Source organism: Acanthaster planci, linkage group LG09 (genome assembly GCF_054643075.1).
Source record: "Acanthaster planci isolate LZ-2023a linkage group LG09, COTS_SCS, whole genome shotgun sequence".
NCBI lineage: Eukaryota > Metazoa > Echinodermata > Asteroidea > Valvatida > Acanthasteridae > Acanthaster > Acanthaster planci.
In genome coordinates this window covers 2,722,326-2,744,870 of record NC_141785.1, presented here as the reverse complement: position 1 = coordinate 2,744,870, position 22,545 = coordinate 2,722,326, and the positions used below count along the sequence as shown (strand labels likewise).

At 43.9% G+C, this 22,545-nt stretch overlaps 1 protein-coding gene across 2 annotated transcripts in view; it reads left to right on the top strand.

Annotated features, from left to right (window-relative positions):
• LOC110983751 (T-box transcription factor TBX2b-like) overlaps window positions 1-22,545 on the top strand; it is a 42,622-nt gene that overhangs the window by 9,889 nt on the left and 10,188 nt on the right. For both annotated transcript variants that reach the window (XM_022243281.2, XM_022243290.2), the window contains 2 exons: window positions 2,411-2,678; window positions 18,813-18,959. In XM_022243281.2, coding sequence (XP_022098973.1) covers window positions 2,411-2,678; window positions 18,813-18,959 — 415 coding nt within the window. The remainder of the gene's footprint in view (window positions 1-2,410; window positions 2,679-18,812; window positions 18,960-22,545) is intronic.

Sequence of the window (22,545 nt, the reverse complement as noted above, 5' to 3'; positions counted from 1 at the left end):
TTTAACAACTTAATGGTATAAGTCGACATTTGGTCTCATTTAGATTTTTATCTTTGTTTTCTCAGGCAGCCCATTTTGGCGAACATGATAATTTCCACACGATAACAAATGAGACTGCCATTAATTGACCCGCTTTCCTTGTCATATTTGGTGATAACAGTTTATGCCTAATGGCCGTGTAATCACACACAGGTTGCCTGGCCATTCTCAGCGTTAAATGACAGGCCCAGATTAGCATTTTCAATACCGTACGCTACAAGTAGCTCTCAATTCATCCCTACAAAAACAAAGACAGTTATCTCTGTTGAGAGATACTTTGTATCGTTTTCTTTTTTATCTTTGTGGAAAAAATTACAGATGGCCAAGTTCTAGGGTTCCCTCCGCAACGCCAATCCACTTCACACACGCAATGGTTGATAACAGTGCGGGTTTCCTTTGCGAGCATAAAGTGCTCTTCTTTTAAGGAAGTTGTACTTCAAATGTTCGATATTGTTTTAGTGCCTGGAAGCCTTTGAAGGAATATTATTCAGACGAATTCGATTGCTGTTCACTAGCGCCAGAAAGAGTTCAAGAAATGCGTTTCATTGATGGACGCCTCTTGATGTACGACAGAAACATGCGTACTCGTGTGTCTTTCCTCGCATTATTTACATGTTCACATGCTCAGGTCTCTTATGACTACAAGCATTGATAATGTAACCGCAAATCCCAAGTCTTGATCACGTAAGTGAAAATTTCAGGAAAAAGAATGTGATTTGTTCTAACTTTTCCAGCACAGTGACATTGGACACGCCCGGAGAGTCTTCCCAAGAATCCAAATACGATAGTTGTCACAGTCTCTGATTTTTTTCACTGGCGTCATGGCAATATACCGGTCACTTCGTAACTTGAGACAGAGCAAGAGCTAGCCCCTTAATAAGATATCCGAAAATCGTAGAGTTCTGGTCGATCGCTGCGTCCAGAATAAGTCCCTACGCTTGTCCTGTGTCAAAGCTTTCGCAAGTACAAATGCTTAATGCGCGTTACAGCTGCTAGAAGATGCAGATCACTATCTTTGAACGCTGTGTTTGCGATATTAGTTTGGAAATCGTAAACATTACTGCCAGTTGATGAGCTTTGCTTGACTTTCCTATCTGTTTTTGCATTGACAGAGACAAAAAATACTCACTTAACCATGAGCACATCAGTGTTGTTGAATAATAGCAAACTCATTTGACGACCAGTCCTTAGTATAGTAGGTTTCTAGTGTTCAATCTTGAAAGCGGTTTGGGTCTGACCGATGCATCGTGCTTGAGAAGTTGGTGTCCACTTTTGAGTCGCATTTTAGTGAATTTTACTCGATTCTACGTAGGGAATAATTAAGTCACATTGTCAGGTGCGAATATAAGGAAGAGTGCCACAACATCCGAAAGCGTTGAAATCAAATGTTCATACAGCGCTATTCACCTTATCGCCCAAAAGGAAGACCTTTCGTGTACTTTCACATTACCGAAGGTCGAATGTCACGGTATGTGACAACTTTCGTGATTAATGAAGATGTCTCTAGTTTGTTCGTAACTTCTTTTTTTTCAAAATTTACGCGCATGACTCTAAGTTCACAAGAAACAGTGGATGAGGTACGAATCCCATGCTTTGGACGTCAGTTTGTAACGTACTTTGGCAGATGTGATGACGCGATAGGGGAAGTGCATTTCCTCCGAGTGGATTGTCACAACCCGTTGGCTGCATGACTACAAGGCTCTTTTAGAGAGTGAAAAGAACAGAAATAAATTCTTTACCAACAGAATTCCTGTTTTTCTGTGCCGAGCCAAGTAAAGGTCTCTCTGATCAGCACTTTTAGGGAGATTCTGTAGCACAGAATGGCGTCTACATGGTTCCCTGTTTCTCTATCAAACGCACCCAGGAGAGTGAAAAATGTCCAATTGATGATTATAATAATAATTTTTTTTAAATTCTTAGACTGTGTAAATGATTATCATCACGAAGTTATGCAATGTGTGGCGGTGTGGGGTCCGTTGAAATGAAATAATTTGATCGAAATCACACAGCGATAATGTCTTGCCCTTTTCCATATTACTCGAAATATCCATCGGTTTACGGGCGAGGTGGCCTCATTTCCACTCAAATCTCAGCGTTGCATTTTGTTATCTTGTCATTTCTGGAGTCAAATTTTGAAGTCGAAAGCTTACGCGAGGTTTTGCAGCTGTCGTATTTCTCTTGTTTGACCTTCAGTTATTTTAAGAATGCTATGCAAGATGGGCTTAAGTGTTCTGGTTTTATGAAGACGCAGAATCCAACACGCAGCTGTACTCATTTCGAGCATTTGAAATTCACACGATTTCAACTGATTCCGCTTTTATTTGACCGTGCACTAACTTGTCCCTTCTCTCCACCCTCTTGCCCACATCAGGCGAATGTTCCCTTCCTTCAAAGTTCGAGTCTCGGGCCTCGACAAGAAGGCCAAATACATCCTACTCATGGACATCGTGGCCGCCGATGACTGCCGCTACAAGTTCCACAACTCCCGCTGGATGGTAGCGGGCAAGGCCGACCCTGAGATGCCAAAGCGCATGTACATCCATCCCGACTCGCCCAGCACCGGCGAACAGTGGATGCAGAAAACGGTCTCCTTCCATAAGCTCAAACTCACCAACAACATCTCAGACAAGCACGGCTTTGTAAGTGCACCCTTTTCTTGCCACTTTGAAAAATTACTTCTTGGGTGATCTCATCGGAGACCCCTTCGCGCAGATGTAAAAACGTTCACTCGCGTCTAACGTTTTTCGCATGATTAGCACAAAGGAAGTCTCTTGATTTCATCCCAGCCTCAAACGTTGATGTACATGTTAGCAGGAATGGAAAATATATTGATCAGAAACGAGCGCAACCAGTTAGCGAGATATCAAGGATGAACAGAAACGTCCAAGGTTAAGTCTTCCAGTTTGTATCACAGAAGACAGATTGCATTCTGCGTTGTTACATTTTTTCGTCTCTTTTGATTATCTTTCAAAAACAAAGTTGCATTCCGAAAGAGCTGACAACATTTTCTCATAAATATAGTTTGGGCAAGCTTACCTAATTTGACGTTTTTATCTAAAGCCCCAAATGTCTAGTCGCTCGGTTTTTTATACATTCAAATGAATAGGTCCTTTCAGTATTGCGTCCGCGCAAACACAACTCATGCCTACCAGCAATTTCGTCAAGTCTCTTGGCTTTTTATTGAGCAGAGGGGAAACCATATCTCACCAACCTACCAGTAACTTACTATAAATCGTAATGCTCGCCAGGTTTAGCTTGTTCTAGAAAAGTAAAATCTCCAGTACTGTTGTGCAGCAGCCGTACCAGGATCACATTTTAAAATGTAATCCTTCGTGGGTACTTACAACTAGTAATGTAATTGGAAAATAAAGCAAATGGATCGTGCAGTCTGATTTATCTTCGTTCTCGAAAAGATTGTGTATTTATGACTGTGGCATACTGGTATATTATGCACACCGTGTTCTTTGCGTAAGTTGTTCACGTTAAAGATTTCTCATCCGCTGAAACATTGCGTGATTTACACAGCGTGGCATTTGAGTTACAACTGGAATTGAGAGCTAATACAAAATTTGTTATTCAGATCTCTTGCGGGAACATGGACACATTCAATCACGTGGTTCACTGTTTACACAATGTTAAAATTTTTGCAAATTTACTCCAGTAAAGTTGAAATAGAGGTAGTGGTGCCGCATTTTCTTCACGATCGTAATTTTCATTTTCCCTGCGGATTGTGACAAAGACATAGCTGCTCTTCTTAACTCTTATTCATTGAAATCTTGGTAAGTTACTGCTTTTTTTAAAAATACAAACAGGGCAGAACTTGTAAAAATTATGCGCACGTGATGTATTGTACACGTACAGTACAGACATGTGTCTTAGGGTTTGCCTGTAATCAGATCTCCACGTAGGTTTTATAATTCAATAGTTCTACAAAGTTTTCTCAATAGGGAATCGCATTACACTGTTCTTTGGGGGGAAAACCAGAAAGTTATGCTGACGCGTGACTGTATTTGTATGTCATGTTACAATGTTTATCGGTGATATGAGGCTAGGGGTTAACCTTGCTAGAAAACTGACCTCTGGCAAACGTTGGCACTGACATTCGAAAGCTTTCCAGTTGTTAAAAAAAATAGCGCCAAGTTATAAGAGGAGGTCATGGTAGTTGTACCGTGGGTCGGTTCAAAGCGTTCACATTGAGCAGATTTTCATAGCACACTCTCCTCAACGCTTCAGGTTCCTAGTTCTTATTGCAATCAAGTTTCTTGTTAATTCCAGACAAAAAGGATATTAACAAAGCGCTTAAAATAAGGATTAAAAAAATAGAATTTTTACTAATCTTTTTTGGGGGTTTCTTTTTTTTTTTGTTCAACAACCAAGCTGTGGAGTTTTTTGGTGAGTGTTTTTTTGCCTGTAAATACATATGCATCTGTTGTGTTCACGCACACGACTGTATTATGCCGGATGAGGATTTGTACTGTTACCTTTTTTAACTGGTAATGGTATTCATTGAGCTTTTCAGTGCCATCGTCATGCAATACAAACATATCCTCCAGTTTTGAGGCATGCATTGCCTTGAAATTGTCTCGCATGTGTGGGCCTATGGGGAAACATTCAATACCAGAGAAATAATACATCCGGAGCATATTCACATTGCAGTCGACTATTCAAGCGTTTTTCATAAACCAAAGGTTAAACAGTCATGCCTGGCGCCGACCTACCTGTGCAATCGGTACATTACTTATAACTAAACCCAGCATGTAATTCTTAATTCAAATTTCCTGATATCAATCTTTTATGCGTTGTACCGGAGTGAAACAACACAAGGATAACGCATGCCCCGCACGGTCAGACGAATGACTAATTTGTTTGGAAAGAGAGGTATGTTAAATCAGTTCTTTCTGCGATTTATAGGCCCATTTTGGGAAAGTGGAATGTTTATTGTGGGATTTTGTAGTTTCGGCTGCATTCAGTAGCCTTTTTGATGTTTTTGTGAAAATTGGTGCAAGTGAGACACGCGTGCAGTCAACTGTTACATATTTTAAGAGTGTTGTGTATACAGGCGTTAAGGTTCAATTTTGAAATGCTGAAATACAAGCAGTTGAGTTTCCTCCGCTTTTAACGCATCTGTGCGGGCTGCAATTTGAGATCGGTTTCATTGTCTGGTAAAATACATGACCGCAATACGTGCAGAATCGTGGCATGGGTTAATATAGGATATTCTTTACCGCCTCCATTTCTTGCTGGTTATTAATGACAATAAAAACGCTGCAATCTTGTTCCGGCTCCGCGCTGGGTGTTATTTCTGTATATACCGCGCGAGGCCGGGGCTCCGCGCCGAAACCTTAAGATGGCAATTTTTGTCCCAGTTCGCGTTTGGACTTTGGATGGCGCTAGAGACGGGAGATTGTGGTAACCTAATATTAGTTTGAAAAGTGCGATTATGATGGCTATGAGGCATTTCTCACACACCTCACGTTGCAAGGGGTCCCGTCGATGTATCTGGTTAGAGCCTCTGTGTCTTCATATCGCCAGCAATCTTACCTTCCGTACCGGGAGGAGACGTGTCGTGTCAGCGCGATCGCCTCTGCTGAAGTCGCCCCGTCGTCACGTTTTAAGGGTAACTCGCCGGTGATAGAAAGTCAATGTACAACCTGTGCACAAAGGCACTGCATCTTTTAGAAATTAGGTCTATTCTTGGGGTCGAGATTAAATGTGTTGGGCAAACACAGCAAATTGACACGGGTTAAGGCAGGAATAAATCAAGTTTGGGGGTAAGGTGGTCTGGGCTTTTTCTCGCCTAGAGCGCGGAGGTGATTACACTTTGTGAGTTACTTTCCCCCTGTGTCTGCACTCTTCTCTGCTCAGTCCTGGCACACGGGCCTGGACGTGTGTTCTTTCTGTCTTCCCTTTCGGCGTCAAAGCCGCAGCGTTGCATTCGAAGGGATACCATACTCGACGGCCGTCCAGGATGGATGGAGCAACTGGGCCCTGCGGTCCGACCAGTTTGCCAGGCCGTCACCCGGCCCCCACGCCTCAGAATCAACGCTGAAATCACTCCTGTTCAAACGCGACGCCGATGTCTGTTTCCCTTCAAATCGATTTCAAAGCTCAGTTTCCATTCGCTGCGCGGGTGCGGACAACTCAACAAAAGAACCCAAAGACATCAGTCAAGAGAAACTGTTTTCCTCTTCTGTCTATATTAAAGAGAGCCGACCCTGTTGTTAAAAGAAAATCCCAGACAAAAACTGACACTGTCAACACAGTGAATCGAGGAGTGACTTATTCACACGCATGAGAACAAATATTTTATCATGAGACATTTCCAAAGGACCTTTTCAAGCCTGGCCTATTGCATGTTTTATAGATTCCTGAAGGAAAAAAATCTACCCATAAGTTGGCAAATTGGCTTGGGGCGAAGCGGGCTGTCGGACCTGAAGTACAAAAGGTACTGGAGCCGTTCGATGGCGACAACTGGCAACCGGTGAAAGGGAGCCCTGTTAAAATCGTTTTGAAAACGTGCACGAATTCACACTTTCGCCGTTTCAATTTGTGTCGGTTTTAGAGTTGAAATCCTCAATCTCTGCTAAGATATGTAAGGCTTGACATTTTTTGATGGATTGCCTTTTCACATTGCAAATAATGATCGGATTTGGTCGCTCTGACAAGCGTTTTCGGCCTGACTTACTAAATACCGCCGCCACACACAAGGTGCTTGCACGCAGGACAGGGAGTTCTACTCTCACCCACAAAGAAAAGCCGTGTATCCCCGCCAAATTTGCTCCGTCATTTTCCTTAAAAGATACAATCGCTGCTCCAATACAAAAAAAGCTAAATGTAGCCAGGTAGGCTGCCTTTTTTATTGCAGAAAGGAGGATCAATAGTGACACTGTCCTTAGGACACATCTATTTTTAATAAAGCAGCAACACCACTGGGAGTTTCTCATTACTGTGTTTATGATTCATATTTTCACACTTGGGGCTAGACGTGGCGGCTGGAGAATATAGAATTCTACTATTATTTGGTTTTTTTTTGCGCCTAGCCCCTAATATCCATGCGCTTCCTTCACAGGCCTTGTGCACCGAGTATATTGATAGTGTTTAATAACAGCGAAGATGCTTGGCGTTGCCGGTGGGGTTACAGCGAGCTGTACACGGTGTTAACAGCGGGAACCTCACTCGCCTTTGCCTGCTCAATTTGCGGGAAGATTTTCCCTCTACGCTGACACTACGTAGAATCGACGACAAAAAGAAAGTCTCCTTTGTTTGCTGAACAGGAGACAGGAAGTTTTATTCTATAGATTACTTATAAAAAAACAAGAGCGTGAGATGTTAGCTTCAGGAATGTTGCATTATCGAGCATTTGGAGTAAGAATGTCTAGACTCTTTTCAAGAAGTATCTGAAATAAAAGGAAATGATTGTAGCATAATTTGCATCAAACAATGATTAGGGCCTACTAATTATTTGGAAATAAAGAATCTCCAGGAAATGATATGTGCGACGCTAGTTAAGTGAAACCTTCACTCGTTAACACTCAACAGTCATCTTCGCTGCAAAAATATGTAATTAAGCCCCTGCATTTATATCAAAACGCCTTGTGTGCCATGTTAAGTTACTACCAGGTGGTGATCCGCAGTGTGTTGCAAGACGCTTGAGTCCGTTGCTAGACTGCAAAGCCAGACCAAGCTGATAACAGCTTCACTTGTAATACCATAAACTTGTTCCAGTCGCTCGTGGCGATCTTCCTTTATCTGATGTGACCTTCTTCTCGCAAAACGCTGACTATTACGATCCCAGAAAAGTCGCTTTATAAATTAAGTGCGAAAACATGCAAATCGTGTATTAAACATTCGGGGTAAAAAATCTCAGAAGGGCTGTTTTCAGTCCAGATTCCCATCGAATGCGCCCTGACGCTCCTCAACTCGACACAAAAGGATACATGGTTCCCGCTGACAAGAGACTGCCGTGATCGATGAGCTTCGTAATATATTGCGCCCGTGGCGTGCGAAAATTAATAGGATGCACAGCAGAAAGGAAAAAAAAAGCCTGGTAAGCTAGGGGAGAAAGCCTGATTCCATTTTGTTTGTTTTGTGGGATGGTGGACCCCGTGTCGCCTGTATTATTGCCCACCACACAGTGTTGTCGTGTTGCCCTTTGGCCAAGAGAGGAGAACGACAGCGGTAGCTCTGCCATGCTCTGCCAAGGTCGCATCCGGTGTTGGTCAAATGATATTACGAAATAATAACAAACTGGCAGCGCATCAAGGTGTTACTTTCATTTCTTTTTCCCGCGTTGTTTTTTTTTTCTAACTTCGGGGTTCCCGTTCTTCCCCCTCGCTGTCACACCCGATAGAACTGTAGATAGCGAGATGGTTGGCTTCGTGGTCACTGCTGTATTGCCTTGTCACGTACACAGGAGATGTATTTTGACATAGCCGTGTGGTGTCGTTACAAATAGCCTGCTTTACAGCGCGAATAGTTTCCATTATTTGGAACCACCTTTTTAAGTTTCGGAACAAGTGTTAATCTAGACAGAACAAAAACTAACTGAAAATAGTTCTTTCTCAAGTACATGTAAGTATGATCGATGTAGTAAAAAAATCCATTCTGATATTCTCTCTCTGAGCCGAAGTGCCACTGGAACACCTCGTTGACACACTAAAATCCACTTCCCTGGGGCTATTTGCAGTTTTCGCCCAAAAATCTCCTTTTCTTCGCATACTGAGACATTGTGTTCTGACTGCAGGAGGTGTTCGGGATTTGGCTCAAAGTTTTCCGGTTGAACACATCCGAGAGCAAAGGTTGAACCAAGACTCACTCACAAAAACCCACCTGTATGTATCACCGTACTGCCTCAAACGCCTAGACCTGACCACTTGTGGCCCAACAAACTTCATCTTTTAACCACTTACTACATATATGTAGCATGTTGCTGGTTAAAGCGAGTTGTTGGAACTTCGAATAATTGATCATGTCTACTTGTAGCTTTTTACTGAACTGAGTAATCTACGGCTGTTGACAGTGAAACTGAAGCTTGAGTTTAATTAATGCTATGCCCTGTGTGATACGGCGATGCACTTGGGTGGATGTACGCACGCAGGCCTTGAGGTGAGAAAAGCTGTAAGAGAGAGTCTCGCGAATGGGCCATGCTACGGGCCGGCCCTCCTAGTACCGGTAGCCCGGGAGCCGGTCTACCTCCGTCCTGACCCAAAATCCTTCGTCGCCGATGATGTTGATGACTGCGCGTGGGCCGTGGTGATGCGAATGATGGCAATATTTGCATGCTCATTTGGCCATCTTTTCCTGGGGACCGCCTCAATGTGTGCAAAGCAGGCGCCTCGCTGAATCAATATTTCCCCACCTGCCTGTAGGGGGCTTTCTGCCTTTGCAAGCGACATAATACGCCAGGAAAAAAGAGAGAAACAAAATCAACTTGTGTCGGCCCTGTCTCCATTGAAGAAAGGATTCCGAAGACTTGTACTGCCCAGCCGGGTGCTGCACCTCGAGTCAGCCCCCGAACCCATGGCGGCGTCTCGCGCCCTCTAACCCGGCAGCGCGGTGTACATCACACCCAATATTGCATATGCCCGTGGTCTTCCCTTTCAAGAAACGCAGTGCATGAAGGCATGCACGGCTGCATGTACCTTGATTGGTGACTGCAAAAGTAATTCAGTTTTATCGGACTTTTCTAGAGACGCGGTTTTCATTGTGATACCATCTTCAAATCTTAAAGAAAATGATTATTGTTCTTTTAAGCTGTTATTTAACTCTAGAACACTGGATGTGTCATCGGTTAAAGTTCTAAAATAAGTTGCTTTCAAAACCGAATCTGGCAGAGGCCATATTATTGGGCATCGACTGGACAAGACAGAGGGAAATAAGAGCCGCCGTGCTGTCCGTGAAGGAGGAATCGTCGTAACGGTGAAATGCGCACTCGAGATTTGACACATTTCACAATCCACGACCAAGGCCGTACGTATATCGTCGTGTTGATGTGAGCGGTGTTGAACGCGCGAAATCGCTCTCGTCGGCAGTGTAAGGAAAAAGTCCAATACAAACACCGGGGCCAATCGAAGTCAGATCACAAGCAGCCTGCTAAAGCAGACAGGTTGGTTTCGAGCCTGCCGTGTCAGGGCTTGGCGTATCGTCTCCATCCTTCCGTCTGGATCTCCCTCAGTCCAGCCCTGACTCTTCGATTTCCCGCTGAATGCCAGCTTCCGATATCTTGTCAGGATTGTCAATCGTTTGAAGTGGGGGGGGTTGTGAAGATGACGTCTCTATTTATGCGTTCGAGCTGCGACGAAAAAAAAGGAACGCTAGAGATTTGTCGTTTTTTTCTTCTTGTTTGTTAGCCAGATTAGGTCAAGGAGGAACTAGGGGAGCTGTTGGAGTAAAAGGATGAGAATGAACAACACGCCTGTGTTGCCATGGAGATGAAGCTAATGTTTAACAAACTTCGGATTTCCGATAATGCAGCGTTCCTCTTCTACCTGCCCCAGACCGGACATTACACTCCCTGTACTTCTTCCGCCTAGCGCTCCTGATGTCACGGCAGGTTCGTATCGGGTACTCACCTCCACAGCTTACAAGTGTGAGAACTAAAAATGGACCCGGCAGGCGTCAGGATCCAACCACTTGTGGCTGATTTACTGCTGTCGGTACACTTGTCTGCGTTATTAAGAACCCCACAAATCTCCCTACCCACTATCCTACCTACCGCCGTCGGTCACGCGGGTTGAGAGACAGGAAGATGCGATGGGGGGTCGTGATGTTTGAGTTTTGGGTTAGGTCGAAGGGGAACTTGTCACGAGTTCCGACTCGAGGGGTCGCGTCTCGAGAAGCATTGGCTTGTTGTGCTGCAACCACGGAAGAATAAAAAAAGGACGCCTTGTTGTGTTGTTTTGTTTCTGTCGAGATGTGCTCAATGTGGCGAGTGGGTTTATCAGCAATGGCGCGACCTAATAACCCCTTTTGACTTGCTTTTTTAGATCAATAATGGTATCTTTGGCCCGCTTGACACCGTGTGAAGATAAATGCCTAGCGAATCTGGCTGGGCAGGCGGTAGGCCTAGTGCTGGCAACAGACGCACCTTTGGCCCTCAGCCCACGGTAATAGCGTCTGTGAATATATACAAGAGGCGACCCCTAGATCGTAATTACAACACTGCTGTTCAGGCCTAACAAACAATGTCCTAGTTTTTTTTTCCCAAATGGGGCGATCACATACACACAAGATTGATAACAGTGATATTCCCCCTTTCGTCCACCATACTGTGCGATACATTTGTGCATCAGAACAAATGAAGCCCTTAACTACCGCTTTGCTCTGTCGGTCGGCCATGGAGGCAGGCGAGTTGTTTTCATTCGAACACCGCATTATTCGGCTATTGTCTACAAATTAACACAACTGGAGAAATGAAGTGATAAGAAATAACCCCCAACCGATATTTCCGTTTTTGCCGTCTCCTGATAATGCGGGTCCTATCTGTTTCATACACGCAATGCCAATTCCATGCGTAGTTGTAACACTTGTTCATGATATTGGGTTATAATGCTTGAGCGAGCCGCGTTTAGCCATGGGGAAAATATCGAATCAAACGGTTAACTACATTACAGACAGTACATTGGAAGAAGGAGGAGACCAAATCTGATGGTTAAATGACTCGTACCGTACGGTACGGCTGCATGGCAGAAGGCCTCGATGCTCGACTGACCTACCCAAGCTGCACACCACAATCGCATCAAGTGACCGTGACATAAGCACAAAATGAAACCTTAAAAGGTTGTATATATGGCACCGTTAAAGCCTATATCGCAGGAATTAAAACAAAAAAAAAAGTTCCCAGGCGGCAGCTTGCGCTATGACAAAGCCGCTTTTACACATCAACACTCGGTAAGCGATGCATGCGAAGGTTTGGGCCCATGGTATTTCCGCTTTGCCTTTGCTTTCAACAAAACCAACGGCACAGAACAGAACCCGACATTTATTATGTATTTTCAGTTTCGAGTCTTAAACTGTTTACCGCTGTTTCTTTGTCAAAACGTTTAACAGGAATGTATGAATAGTGCAGGTGTCACGCATTTGAACGCGATGCCAATCGCCAACCAAAAACTCTTTCGCAGTGTTTCGCTCATAGACTGAAAAAGGTTGCATTAGTTGAATTCGAAAAAAAATGGCCTTGCTAAAAAGGCTAAAATTTTCACATCTCTGTGTATGTTTTGCGACTAACAGTTATTATTTCAGTCTGTTCTTTTTTTGAGGGGCTGGGGCTGAAAATGTCCTATGACAATGATTTCTGTTCTCGCAGCGCAGTCTGCAAACGGGCATAGTCCTTCAGTTTTAGGCCATGTCCGAAACGGGCTTTCAGAGCCACGGCTAGGTCTGTTGACTGCGCGTCTCCACGCATTTCCAATGGAGTGAAGACCTAGACCTAGCTCTAGACAGGAGATTCTTATGCAGCCTTAGTCACCGGTACCAGTAAAGTCTCTCACGTGGCTGAATAATCGGTCAAGTATCCATCCTTAACTATTGTTGACCGACAGAAAAAATGGTATGAATTAAACAAGTACCTCATTCGTCCCATTTCTTTCTTTTTTTTTTCTCTCGGTCTAGATTTCTCGATTCTTCATTCAGTCAAGCGTGTGCAAATACATTTGTCATACTCCACGCAATCCTACTTGTGTCTGCCGTGCCGGGGAATTTGCTAATACGGCACCGCAGGACCTCATCAAAACTGGTCACCATACGCACTTATGTCCCCGCTGGTGTAATAATTAACACCTTCAGACGGGGCCCCGAAACTTCGGCTTTTTTTTTTTTTTTTGGTCAGGACTTACAATATGAATTTTCTGTCCTCCGTCTGACGCCAGGACTGTAACCTGTGGGTTTAATAAAGATCGCACAGCGATGATGGCGTCTGCCGGTTCAGCAAGCCACGAGCCCCGTCGAGGGCCAGGGGTGCCATTCTGATTGTGTTACACAGACCTCCTAGGTATTTATGACGTCACTTTGTGGGCTAGGCCGCCTGATATTCTACGGATTATCATTTGGATAAGGTGACATTGCTAATGCACGTTCCACTATTCATTGATGTCAGTGTGATGGTCTTTCACCCGAAGACACTTAACATTGAGAGCTACACGTGTTCCCAAATGTTCGAAAATTATGCAAGGCACTGGACCGGGAAGCCATATTGTCAAGATGACGTCCATCAAATACCAAGAGAACAGCGTAATTGCAACCATACAAGTTGGGTCGGCGACGCTTACATGTGCCCTTTGAACTTGCGTCAAGGATAAGATCAAGGAATAAGTTCGAAGGTCAGAAGTTCAATTGGATGTTCATTTCCGATACCAATGACATAAAACGTAAACGAGTCTTACACATTATCCGCGTGTTTGTATGAGGTTTCACAGAGGCGATTTCGGCAATTTCTTCCCAAACCGAAATCATTTCGTAAATGTGACCTTCTCGAAATTTGTAACAAAACCAGAATTTGGTCATTAAAAAAATGCGCCTTTAGGGGTGCTTCCATATTGCAGTTATCTCTCTCTCTCTTTCAGTGGAAGAAGGCAAAAAGAAACCCAGATTAGGCGCCGACTTTGGCGCGTTGAGATGTGCCCTGTCCAGGACAAGTGGCTCTTCACGTTGCCAGCTTCTATCACGCAAGCATACAGCGCCATCCTGTGAACCAGCATGAAGAAAATGCTCAAATGTAGACATCACAAACACTCGGTGTGTGTGGTAACGAGATGCCATGCCAAGCATGGTTACCCTCAAGCTGCTTCAGTGCCAGTGAACACATCAGTTGGCCCAAATGCATTGCCGTACACTAGTCATCTCGATCACTGGGTCACAACTTCAAAAGAATCAATTCTGGATTTTTTTATATGATGTGTCTGAATTCTCTGTCTCATTCTTTCAAAATAATGCAATCCCAGTATTACATTTTCAATTCCACCCAAAACACGTGGATTTGTAGTAATTCTAAGGAATCTTATCGTGTTTGTACGAGGTACATCATGCCAGAGCCCCTAAGCCTTTATACGTCTTATGACAGGACTTGAGAATGCCATGTATGTGTGATCTGTATACCTGCTGTCTGCAGTGACAGGAAACATAGCAGATCGCATTCTTTGCTGGAGACGTTTTGCCACTATGGTGACAGACAGTATGATACGTGGGGCGGCATTAGGGGCGGGGAAGCGTCAATTATTACAAGGCTTAAAAGATAAGATGGGGCCGGCTTAACAGACACTGGATCAACATCAAAATTGCCGGTGATGGTTTGGAAGAAAAAAAATGTTTGTGTATTTTACGCGGGCCTTTTAATTTAAAGAAACTTCCAAAAAGATCGCCAGCGTTTGCGGCGTTGAAATTAACCCCGGCCCACGAGACTAAACAAGGCGGTAGATAACATCGGAGATATAGCGGTGCCTTGATGAAAATGACGTAACGCCGCGATGACGTCACCACTTTTCGGCGCCGGCGCGCCCCATCAACTGAAACATTCGTTCATTATCAGTTGATGCATTCTAGAAGTGGTGGCGCCATCTCTCTTTCTGTTTATATTTAGACGGTAGAGACATTTGTCACCGCCCATTTGAAATCGGGATCGGCTTCGCTTCTTCTGTTGTCTGCGACTCTTTGGTTTATTATCTGGACATGTACATTAATAATATTTTTTTCCCACCGAACAAGTCGCATAAAACAAAACCTTTGCAAAACTACGCCGCGGAGCAAAGTGCACCTTGCGGGTATAAATCAAGCCTGGCTAGAGGTCTTCGTTCTATTGTACCTTAAACAATTAAGCGAAGACAGCTAGCCCCTTTTAAGAACCGGCAAAGTTAAAAGAAGGTGGACCAAGCGCACTGTTAAGATGCCAACTGTAGAGGGGCAGTCGTCGGCTCCAAATTGAAACAAGAGAGAGCGTGGAAATATACAGTACGTTGATAGCGGACAATGAACCTCCTTTATGACTTCGATCCCCGACATCTTGAAGATATTGTTCTTACATATTTCTGTCTCTGTCAGCAGGCCAAAGGTATTTATCATTCATATACGCTTGTCTCGTTACTACCCCGCTTGTAATGCCCTACTCCGAATTAAAAGAGACTGAGAGTCAGGTATTGAGGAAAGTGCATAGGTTTAAGGTTTTTCTTTTAGCAGTCCTTGAATCGCTGTAAATGGTGTCAAATCATTTGCGGGCTTGTGGCGTTGCGTCTGTGCTTCCGATCAACGCGCGACAGACATGAGCTGCACGCCGTCTGTTAGGACAATAAATAAGCCTCATATCATATGAAACAATTTTAGGTTTTTTTTCGCACTGACTCTCCGGGACAAGTCTGCTATGTGTATTACCACGATGCTTTATTCGCAGTCTGGGTGCTAAGTCAATTCTCATCCCAGACGGCTATTAGTTCGTAATCGGTGAGAACTATGCCATTTTTTATTAGCCGTAAGTGCATCGCCTTGTCTGGCTGACGCCAGCACCCTGCTCCGACGGTACGGTGAGCTCACCGTGCGCTGCCGTGTCGCTCAGCCAACAGCACACATGTCTGTGCCGCCTGCACGTCTTCCTCTGTCTCGAATCTGTCAGCCGCGGAGATAGTTCCGAGTTTGAAATGAGCGCACAGCCCTGTCTTTTGAACAAACGGCGCGCCCTCTATGTGTCGGCTAAAGCACCCCAAGAACGTAGATCTCTTTTCAATGAGGCCGTGTTAAGAAGGTCCTTGGTAGTCCGAGAGATTTGATTTGATCTCCGTAAGCCTGATTTTCATCACCCCGGTGAAGAAAAGCAAAGTTGGCTCTTGTGACAAGTCGACCGGTCTGCTACACTTTAAAGCCCGGTGCTGTTATCAGCTTTAGGCGTCTAGAGAAGCCGTTTATTTGGTGTGAAGTGGCATGTTATCTGTATAAGCTCACTGTGTCAAGATATAAGCAGCACCACGGCTACCTGCGACTGCCGCATATCAGTCGCCCCCTCCCCTCCACCAGACAAGATCCATTATAGAAGCTCATAATTTGATCGCCACTTTTGTCTCAGGGTTTTTCTTCTTCCCCGTGTGCTGTTGAGCTAAAGTTTGACGAGTAAACATTGGCCTTTTCCTCAACAGCGACTGTGCTCTGTTTTTCAAGTGGCGGTGCGGTGCATGGACTTGCGGGAACCGAGCAGTGGTTCTTTATCAGTTTGATATCGCAAAATGGATAAGATCATGCCGCATGTCAGCGCTGCCTTTTGATCGAGGGTGATCGCACATCAATTAGTGTTGCCGGCGGGGCGACATCTAGGCGTGAATCAACGCTCTTATACCAGTCGCTCGCTCGCTCTCTGTCTCGACCGCCTTCTCCAGCACCGACTGGCAAAGGCAGCCAGCCCATAAGGATGCCAGCCCTCACGCACACGCCACCGTGCACACCCTTCTCCTGTCGTGCCTGCTTATTTCCTTCCACCGCGTCCCCTTAATGATGTTTAAATAAATTACAGGTCTTAATCGATATTTTAGGGTTATTTATCAGCCGCGTTTTATGGGGGTTGCAGGCCACCTTTGGTTTTGGAGTGACTTGTGTACAGTAGACAAGCCCTGTGACAACACAGACAGTAATCGCTTTGGAGTGTCGTACGGTCGTCTGCCTTGTACCATGAAAGGCGGCTACTTGGCCCAGATTAAACACTATTATCTACTTTCTTGTCTTAACCTCTGACCTCCTTTCCATGACACCAAAAGGGGAGAATATAATTCCAGTTCTTTCCTACTTCTATTGAAGTTCAACTTCATGCGTCCGCACGCCATCACCTATCGGGGATTATCAAGTGTAATTCGCATGACCAACTCAAATGGAAACTACATTTGCAAGCCCAATCTTTTAGCTGTTTTTCGAAGAAACAAATCATGAGCTCCACGTTTTCTGTTCATTTTTAATTTATTTGCCGAGTCGAGAAACAAAAAGCGGGTTTTTTTTTCGGTTCATCTGAATTTGGTTCCATTTGGGCTTTTGCACCTGCCGCGCGGAGAGGAGAGTCTTTCTCATTCCATTTCGCTCATAAATTCCGCGTCTTTGAACTGATTACCAACGGCGCGGGCCATAAATCGGCCCATTCGGCTCTCAGATTCGTGGATCAGTTTCTTGTTTGGAATTCTAGGGCGGCCTGTAATCCCAGACCGATTAGGTCGTCTCGGTTACAACGCCAGTAATGCATATCTTAAACAATTAAGCTTTTGAAGTGCATGCTTGGAACGGCTGGGTGCGTATCAAACCCACCATTTTGGTATCGCGGAGCGAACGCCTTCGTTTGCCCGCTTAGCTCAGGCAATTATCAAATAAATCTGGGATTTGTTTATTGAAAAGTGGATACGACGACTCAGCAGTGCAGTTAATTTAAAATACGATTTAACTGACACAGTGTTCAAATTCTTTGACAATTAATTTTTAGGCGGAGACTGTTTGCTCAGCACATTTAATTTCCAAACTTCCTTTTTTATCGTTTTGTGTATCATACAGCTGTGGAAAAGTCAACGGTCTGGTGATAATAGTCGCGATTCTATCATAAAACGAACTTGCAGCACATGATTGATAGTTTTTAAGGGAAAGTAATTAGGAGGATTTTCGTTGGTAATGAAGATGGTGGAAACACAGCGCGATTTCACAGGCGGCTCTGTCCTTTGTGTGTTGTGACGCACGTCAGGGTTGTCCCCTTCAAACAGTCGGCGCCTCCAAAAACTCGATATTTTGTCACGGCTGACGATATGAGAAGCTAATCGTTAGTGCATTGTGGCTGCTAAATTCTCACCGACCACGTGTTGCTAATCAGGTTCCAGTTGATCGTTAGTCGTACATGTGTTTAGAAGTGAACGTTGATGTAATTTTAGTCTTTTTATTTAAAAAAGAAAGTAAATTTAGCATTGTTTTATATCTTTCCCCGTTATTACTTCTGTCCAACCCCATGAGCGCTGATGTTACACTAAATGGTCGCGTGTGGCACAGTGGCTTGTTCGGGATGTACACTTGGATTATTTCATCCAAACCACCGTCCAGTTATGGGGCACTGCTCTGTCGAGGCGTGCATTTCGACAAGAAGTTGTTAAATGGATGGGTGTCTAGGAAACTAGGCTACTCCCTCATATCTCCCTCTGTTTATTTTGCCCGGTCATCGCGTAGTTCTGCACAGAGTGAATTAACGTCTCAAGAAATTGTTGAAACTGGATCCAGAAAACGAATATGGGAGATAATACCTTTGTCATTTTCATATTGTTCATTACCAGTGGTAGTTCAGCCTCTTCAGAAATCGTATTTGGAATGGTGCATTAATGCAATGACATGCGATAAAAATATTGACAAGGTTGACAACCACCCCCGGCCCCTGCCTTCCTGGTGGCCTGCCAATCCCACAGAGATTTTCTACAGGCTGCGAGGCCAAAATCATTAGAAAAACCCCCGGTCAAAACAGATCAATTGCCGGGCCTTGTTTTTCTCGCTTTCGATAATTACGAGACCATGTGTACTGTACCTGCATGTAAGATGACGAGAGCATTTCCTGTTCGGAGTTGATTTATTGTCATTTACTTTCAACAACAACAGCCTCTGTTTTTGTTTTTATTTGGGAGGAGAAATATAGTTTACGAGGGTAAATATCGGTCCTGACTTGCTAGGGACAAATATGTTGAGTTAAAAAGCACTTTTTGTATCCTGTTATTCGGTCTATTCTGTAGATGAATTGAAAAGTTTGATGGATTCTAACAATAACTTATGCTTTCTGTATTTTCCCCCTTCTGCAGACGATTTTAAATTCGATGCACAAATACCAGCCTCGCTTCCACATTGTCAAGGCCAACGACATTTTGAAATTGCCATGGAGTCACTTCCGGACTTTCGTCTTCCGAGAAACCGACTTCATCGCCGTCACTGCCTACCAGAACGAAAAGGTAAACCCACCTCGACTGTATGATACCCCGACGAATCAAATAATACGCACATAGTGAAAGGTAGATTCAAGTTCGGCCTGTGCTCTGAGTGACCTTCAGTTCATTTTGTTTGCTAAGCCTGGCAAGGCTTTTTGCTTGTTAGCTTGATGAGATAGATGCTGCCATCAGTTTTTCGGTTTCCTTGGTGATCAAATTAACCCCTCTCCTCACGATGTACATATTTTCCCCCAATCTTTGCCTTTTTTCCGTGGCGAAAATTCCTTTTAGGTGATGAAATTAATGGCCTTGTCTGGCTTTCGCAGTTTCTCTTAATTAGGGTACCCCGGTAGAAAATTAATGCCTCCGACGAGTTGCGTGGTGCAATAGAAGCCACGTAATGCCGATATCGGATTCTGTTCGGGTCGAAGAACTTCATGGAACTAAATGAATCACTCATTTGCGGGCTTTTCGCCGTTTTTTTCTTGCTGCGTGACTCGTCTTTCGAGACGATTGGCATAATCTTTGTCACCCGAAACCAGCCACAAATCAAATCTTATACTAAAGGTATTTTCACTCTCTGTTTTTCGTAAATCGGCCTACGCAAGAACAGAGTTTTTATGCATTTTTCTCTTGGATGGAGAGTCTGAATATTGATCAACTGCAAAGAAAAAGCAGAAAGGGAGACTGTTTACTTGATGGGCTGTGTAGGAGAGGATGTTATTTATTCGCAATTAGTCCAAGCTTCATGTTAAGCTGTCCTGCCAACCCAAGTCCGAATAGTAAGGAGAAATGCGTGGGTTTTCTGGCATTAATTTAATACCCATATTAGCTTTGGGGTCCTTGCATGCATATTATGATAACGGCTCCGTGAGTGACAGGCGAATATTAAACAGTTTATTAGTAGTTTTACTAGCAATTTTCCTGTTTATGCTTGGCACGAGGGAGACTGTGTATATTTTTCCTTGGGGAGACATGGCCCTATCGCTCTGTCTCGTAAATCATCAACCTCTCGTTTGTCTCCGTTGAGTTTCTTCTGACCATTCTCCCTCTTCTCCAAAAACTCATCTTCTGCGGTGAGCTGTTGTGAAATCTATCACTTAGAGGTGGCAAGTGAAGACTTCTGTGTGTGTATCTAAGAATTTGTATACACTTGACCGTGAGAGATGCGCTGGGGGCAGACAACGCCGACGCCCCTGGCGCGATAAATGCACTCATCTCTCATCGTTTGGCCGGCCTGTCTGCCTTCAGCAATACATCTACCTCCTAGCCTGTACTCGCCATGTTTTTTTCCGTCTCTGTATTCATTTGACACTGATGAAGTCTGGCTCAAGCTCCGGAGATCGTCTTTTACTTTCATCCGATCAAGTGTGTGTGGATTAAGGCTGCCAGAACGCATGCAAAATATATACGAATACAAAAAAGGCGTCTCGACGGCTGTTCAAGAAAAAGCGAAAAGCGCTCTTAAGTTACGATGAACTTTCAAAGAATTCAGACTTTTTGTATCCACAAAACAGAGAATTATCGACATATTTTATTTAGTTTTCCTTTTCAAATAAAGATCAAGGAAAACAAACTGTCATCACATTGAGAATTTTTGTGTCTCCGAAACGTCTTATTTTAATGATGGTATCGTGTATTGTTGACATACCAAAATATGCGATCGTGTTTGTTCCAGGAGTTCGTTCCCATCACAGAATTGGCACATTGCACATCGGAGGGGCACTTTTTACAGTCTGACGGCAGAGTCCAGCAATCCAGCAAAAACTGGGCCGTAAATCTTACCCTGATTGCCCGCTGGCGGCTGACTCACTTGCCCTTCCCCGAGACTTTGCCCGCGTTTGGCCCCGCCACTCCAGTCTGGTCGATACTCGGTATTAATTTGGGATGTTTTGTTTGTGTTTCAGGGAAACATTGGGGAGGTGGCAATTACACGCGGTAAATCTTCGGGCCAAATCAAAATCATCTTTCATTTCTAAGCTGCAGTTTTTTTTTTAGGGTTTAAAACTGTCCTTCTCTCTGCACGCCTGGAGAAAAAAAAGACATCATGCATGCTGGTATTCTGCCATGCGAGAATTCATCCCGCAGTCTAATGAAGTATGAACAATGCCGCACAACGGACATCAGCTGTTCCTTTGTTTGTTGCAATCGCATCGATCATCGCGTTGGCTCCGATGGCCGCCAACAAATGTGCTTTTGCTGTTTTTGTGATAAATATCTTGTCAATATCGACATTTTCTCTGCCTTAAAAAAAAAAGGCAGCCCCCAATCAGTAATATTTTAAACTGTTCTTTTTTTGTTGAATTTTGAGCAAATACAATTAATTAAACACTGCATTTGACCGTGGCTGTTGCGGGTTGCTTTCAAGCCAGCCGGCCGATTAATGCGGGGTAAAAAAGTGTCAATAATGAAACTGTCGCCAGAAAGAGGTAAATAATTAAACATGCCTGGTCGGGTGGTAGCTAAAGGTGGGTGCGTCACCTTGTGTAGCCTACTTTTTAAAATTATTTTCATAAAGAACTTTGGTTATGGTAAATATTAACCTAAATATCTAGTCACAGTGTACGAGTAGCATTTTGGGCATTCACAATTCATTTTGATGTAGGCGTCCCACCTCCATTTATAGTTGGGGGACAGTGCGTGCATAAAAAGGATCCTGACTATCCTAATAGTAAACCCAGATGTTGTAGGGTGTGCAGTCATATCTTATGCTTGGTTGGGTTCCCTGCCTCTGGAACCGGCTGTCACCCTGTCAAGGTCAAAATATTGCGCGCTCAGCTTGTTCAAACTCGCTGGCGCCAGTCGGATTCCATGTGTAGTCGCCCTCAACAGCAAGCCCTTTACAGGAAATACATACGAAGGACCGTGCAGTTAATTAGCGAAAATGGCGTGAAGCCTCTTAAGTATTTTGTTGACTGGTGTTTTTTGTTCGTCATTTTTTTTTATAGCGGGGGAGGATAATACAAGAACGGTGGAATCATGGTGGAATCGACCCTGCAGTAGGAATCATTTTGCAGTTTGTGGATTCTGCAGCCTATGATCTTGATTAATTTTAATTGATAAATTCCCAGCGCGTGTCCCACACAGTAGGACAGATAATGCGTGAACGAAATGAACAGAAAGGATTAGTCATCGTTGCTGAGACAGGCCAATGATTTCTGGAGCTTTTATGTACATATACTTGGTTTTTCGTGAATTATTTTGTTCGCATTTCCTTGTTTTGTGTTTTTCCCTTTTACATTCTTTACTGAACAACTTTTTCAATTGGTGACTTATGATTGAATGTTTATTGAAACAGTGCTTCTGTCATCGCTATTTCCTGTATATCTTGCTTTGTTTGGTATGGCTTGTTTGATCGTTTCTTGGGGAATTTAACCGCGTGTATATATAGTTGTTTTGTTGATGGTGTGTCCCAACACTGTCGCCTGTTCTAATGCATTTTGTATGCTAGGTTATGGTGCTGGAAGTTAACTGCAATTTCACATTAGGCATGTAGATTCTAAAACAACATGTATGTAAATACAATTACGTGTTATTCGGTTACGATGATGATAGGTACAGATATCGCAGAGTGTTATTTCGAATAATGTATATTCCGGCATTCCACAAA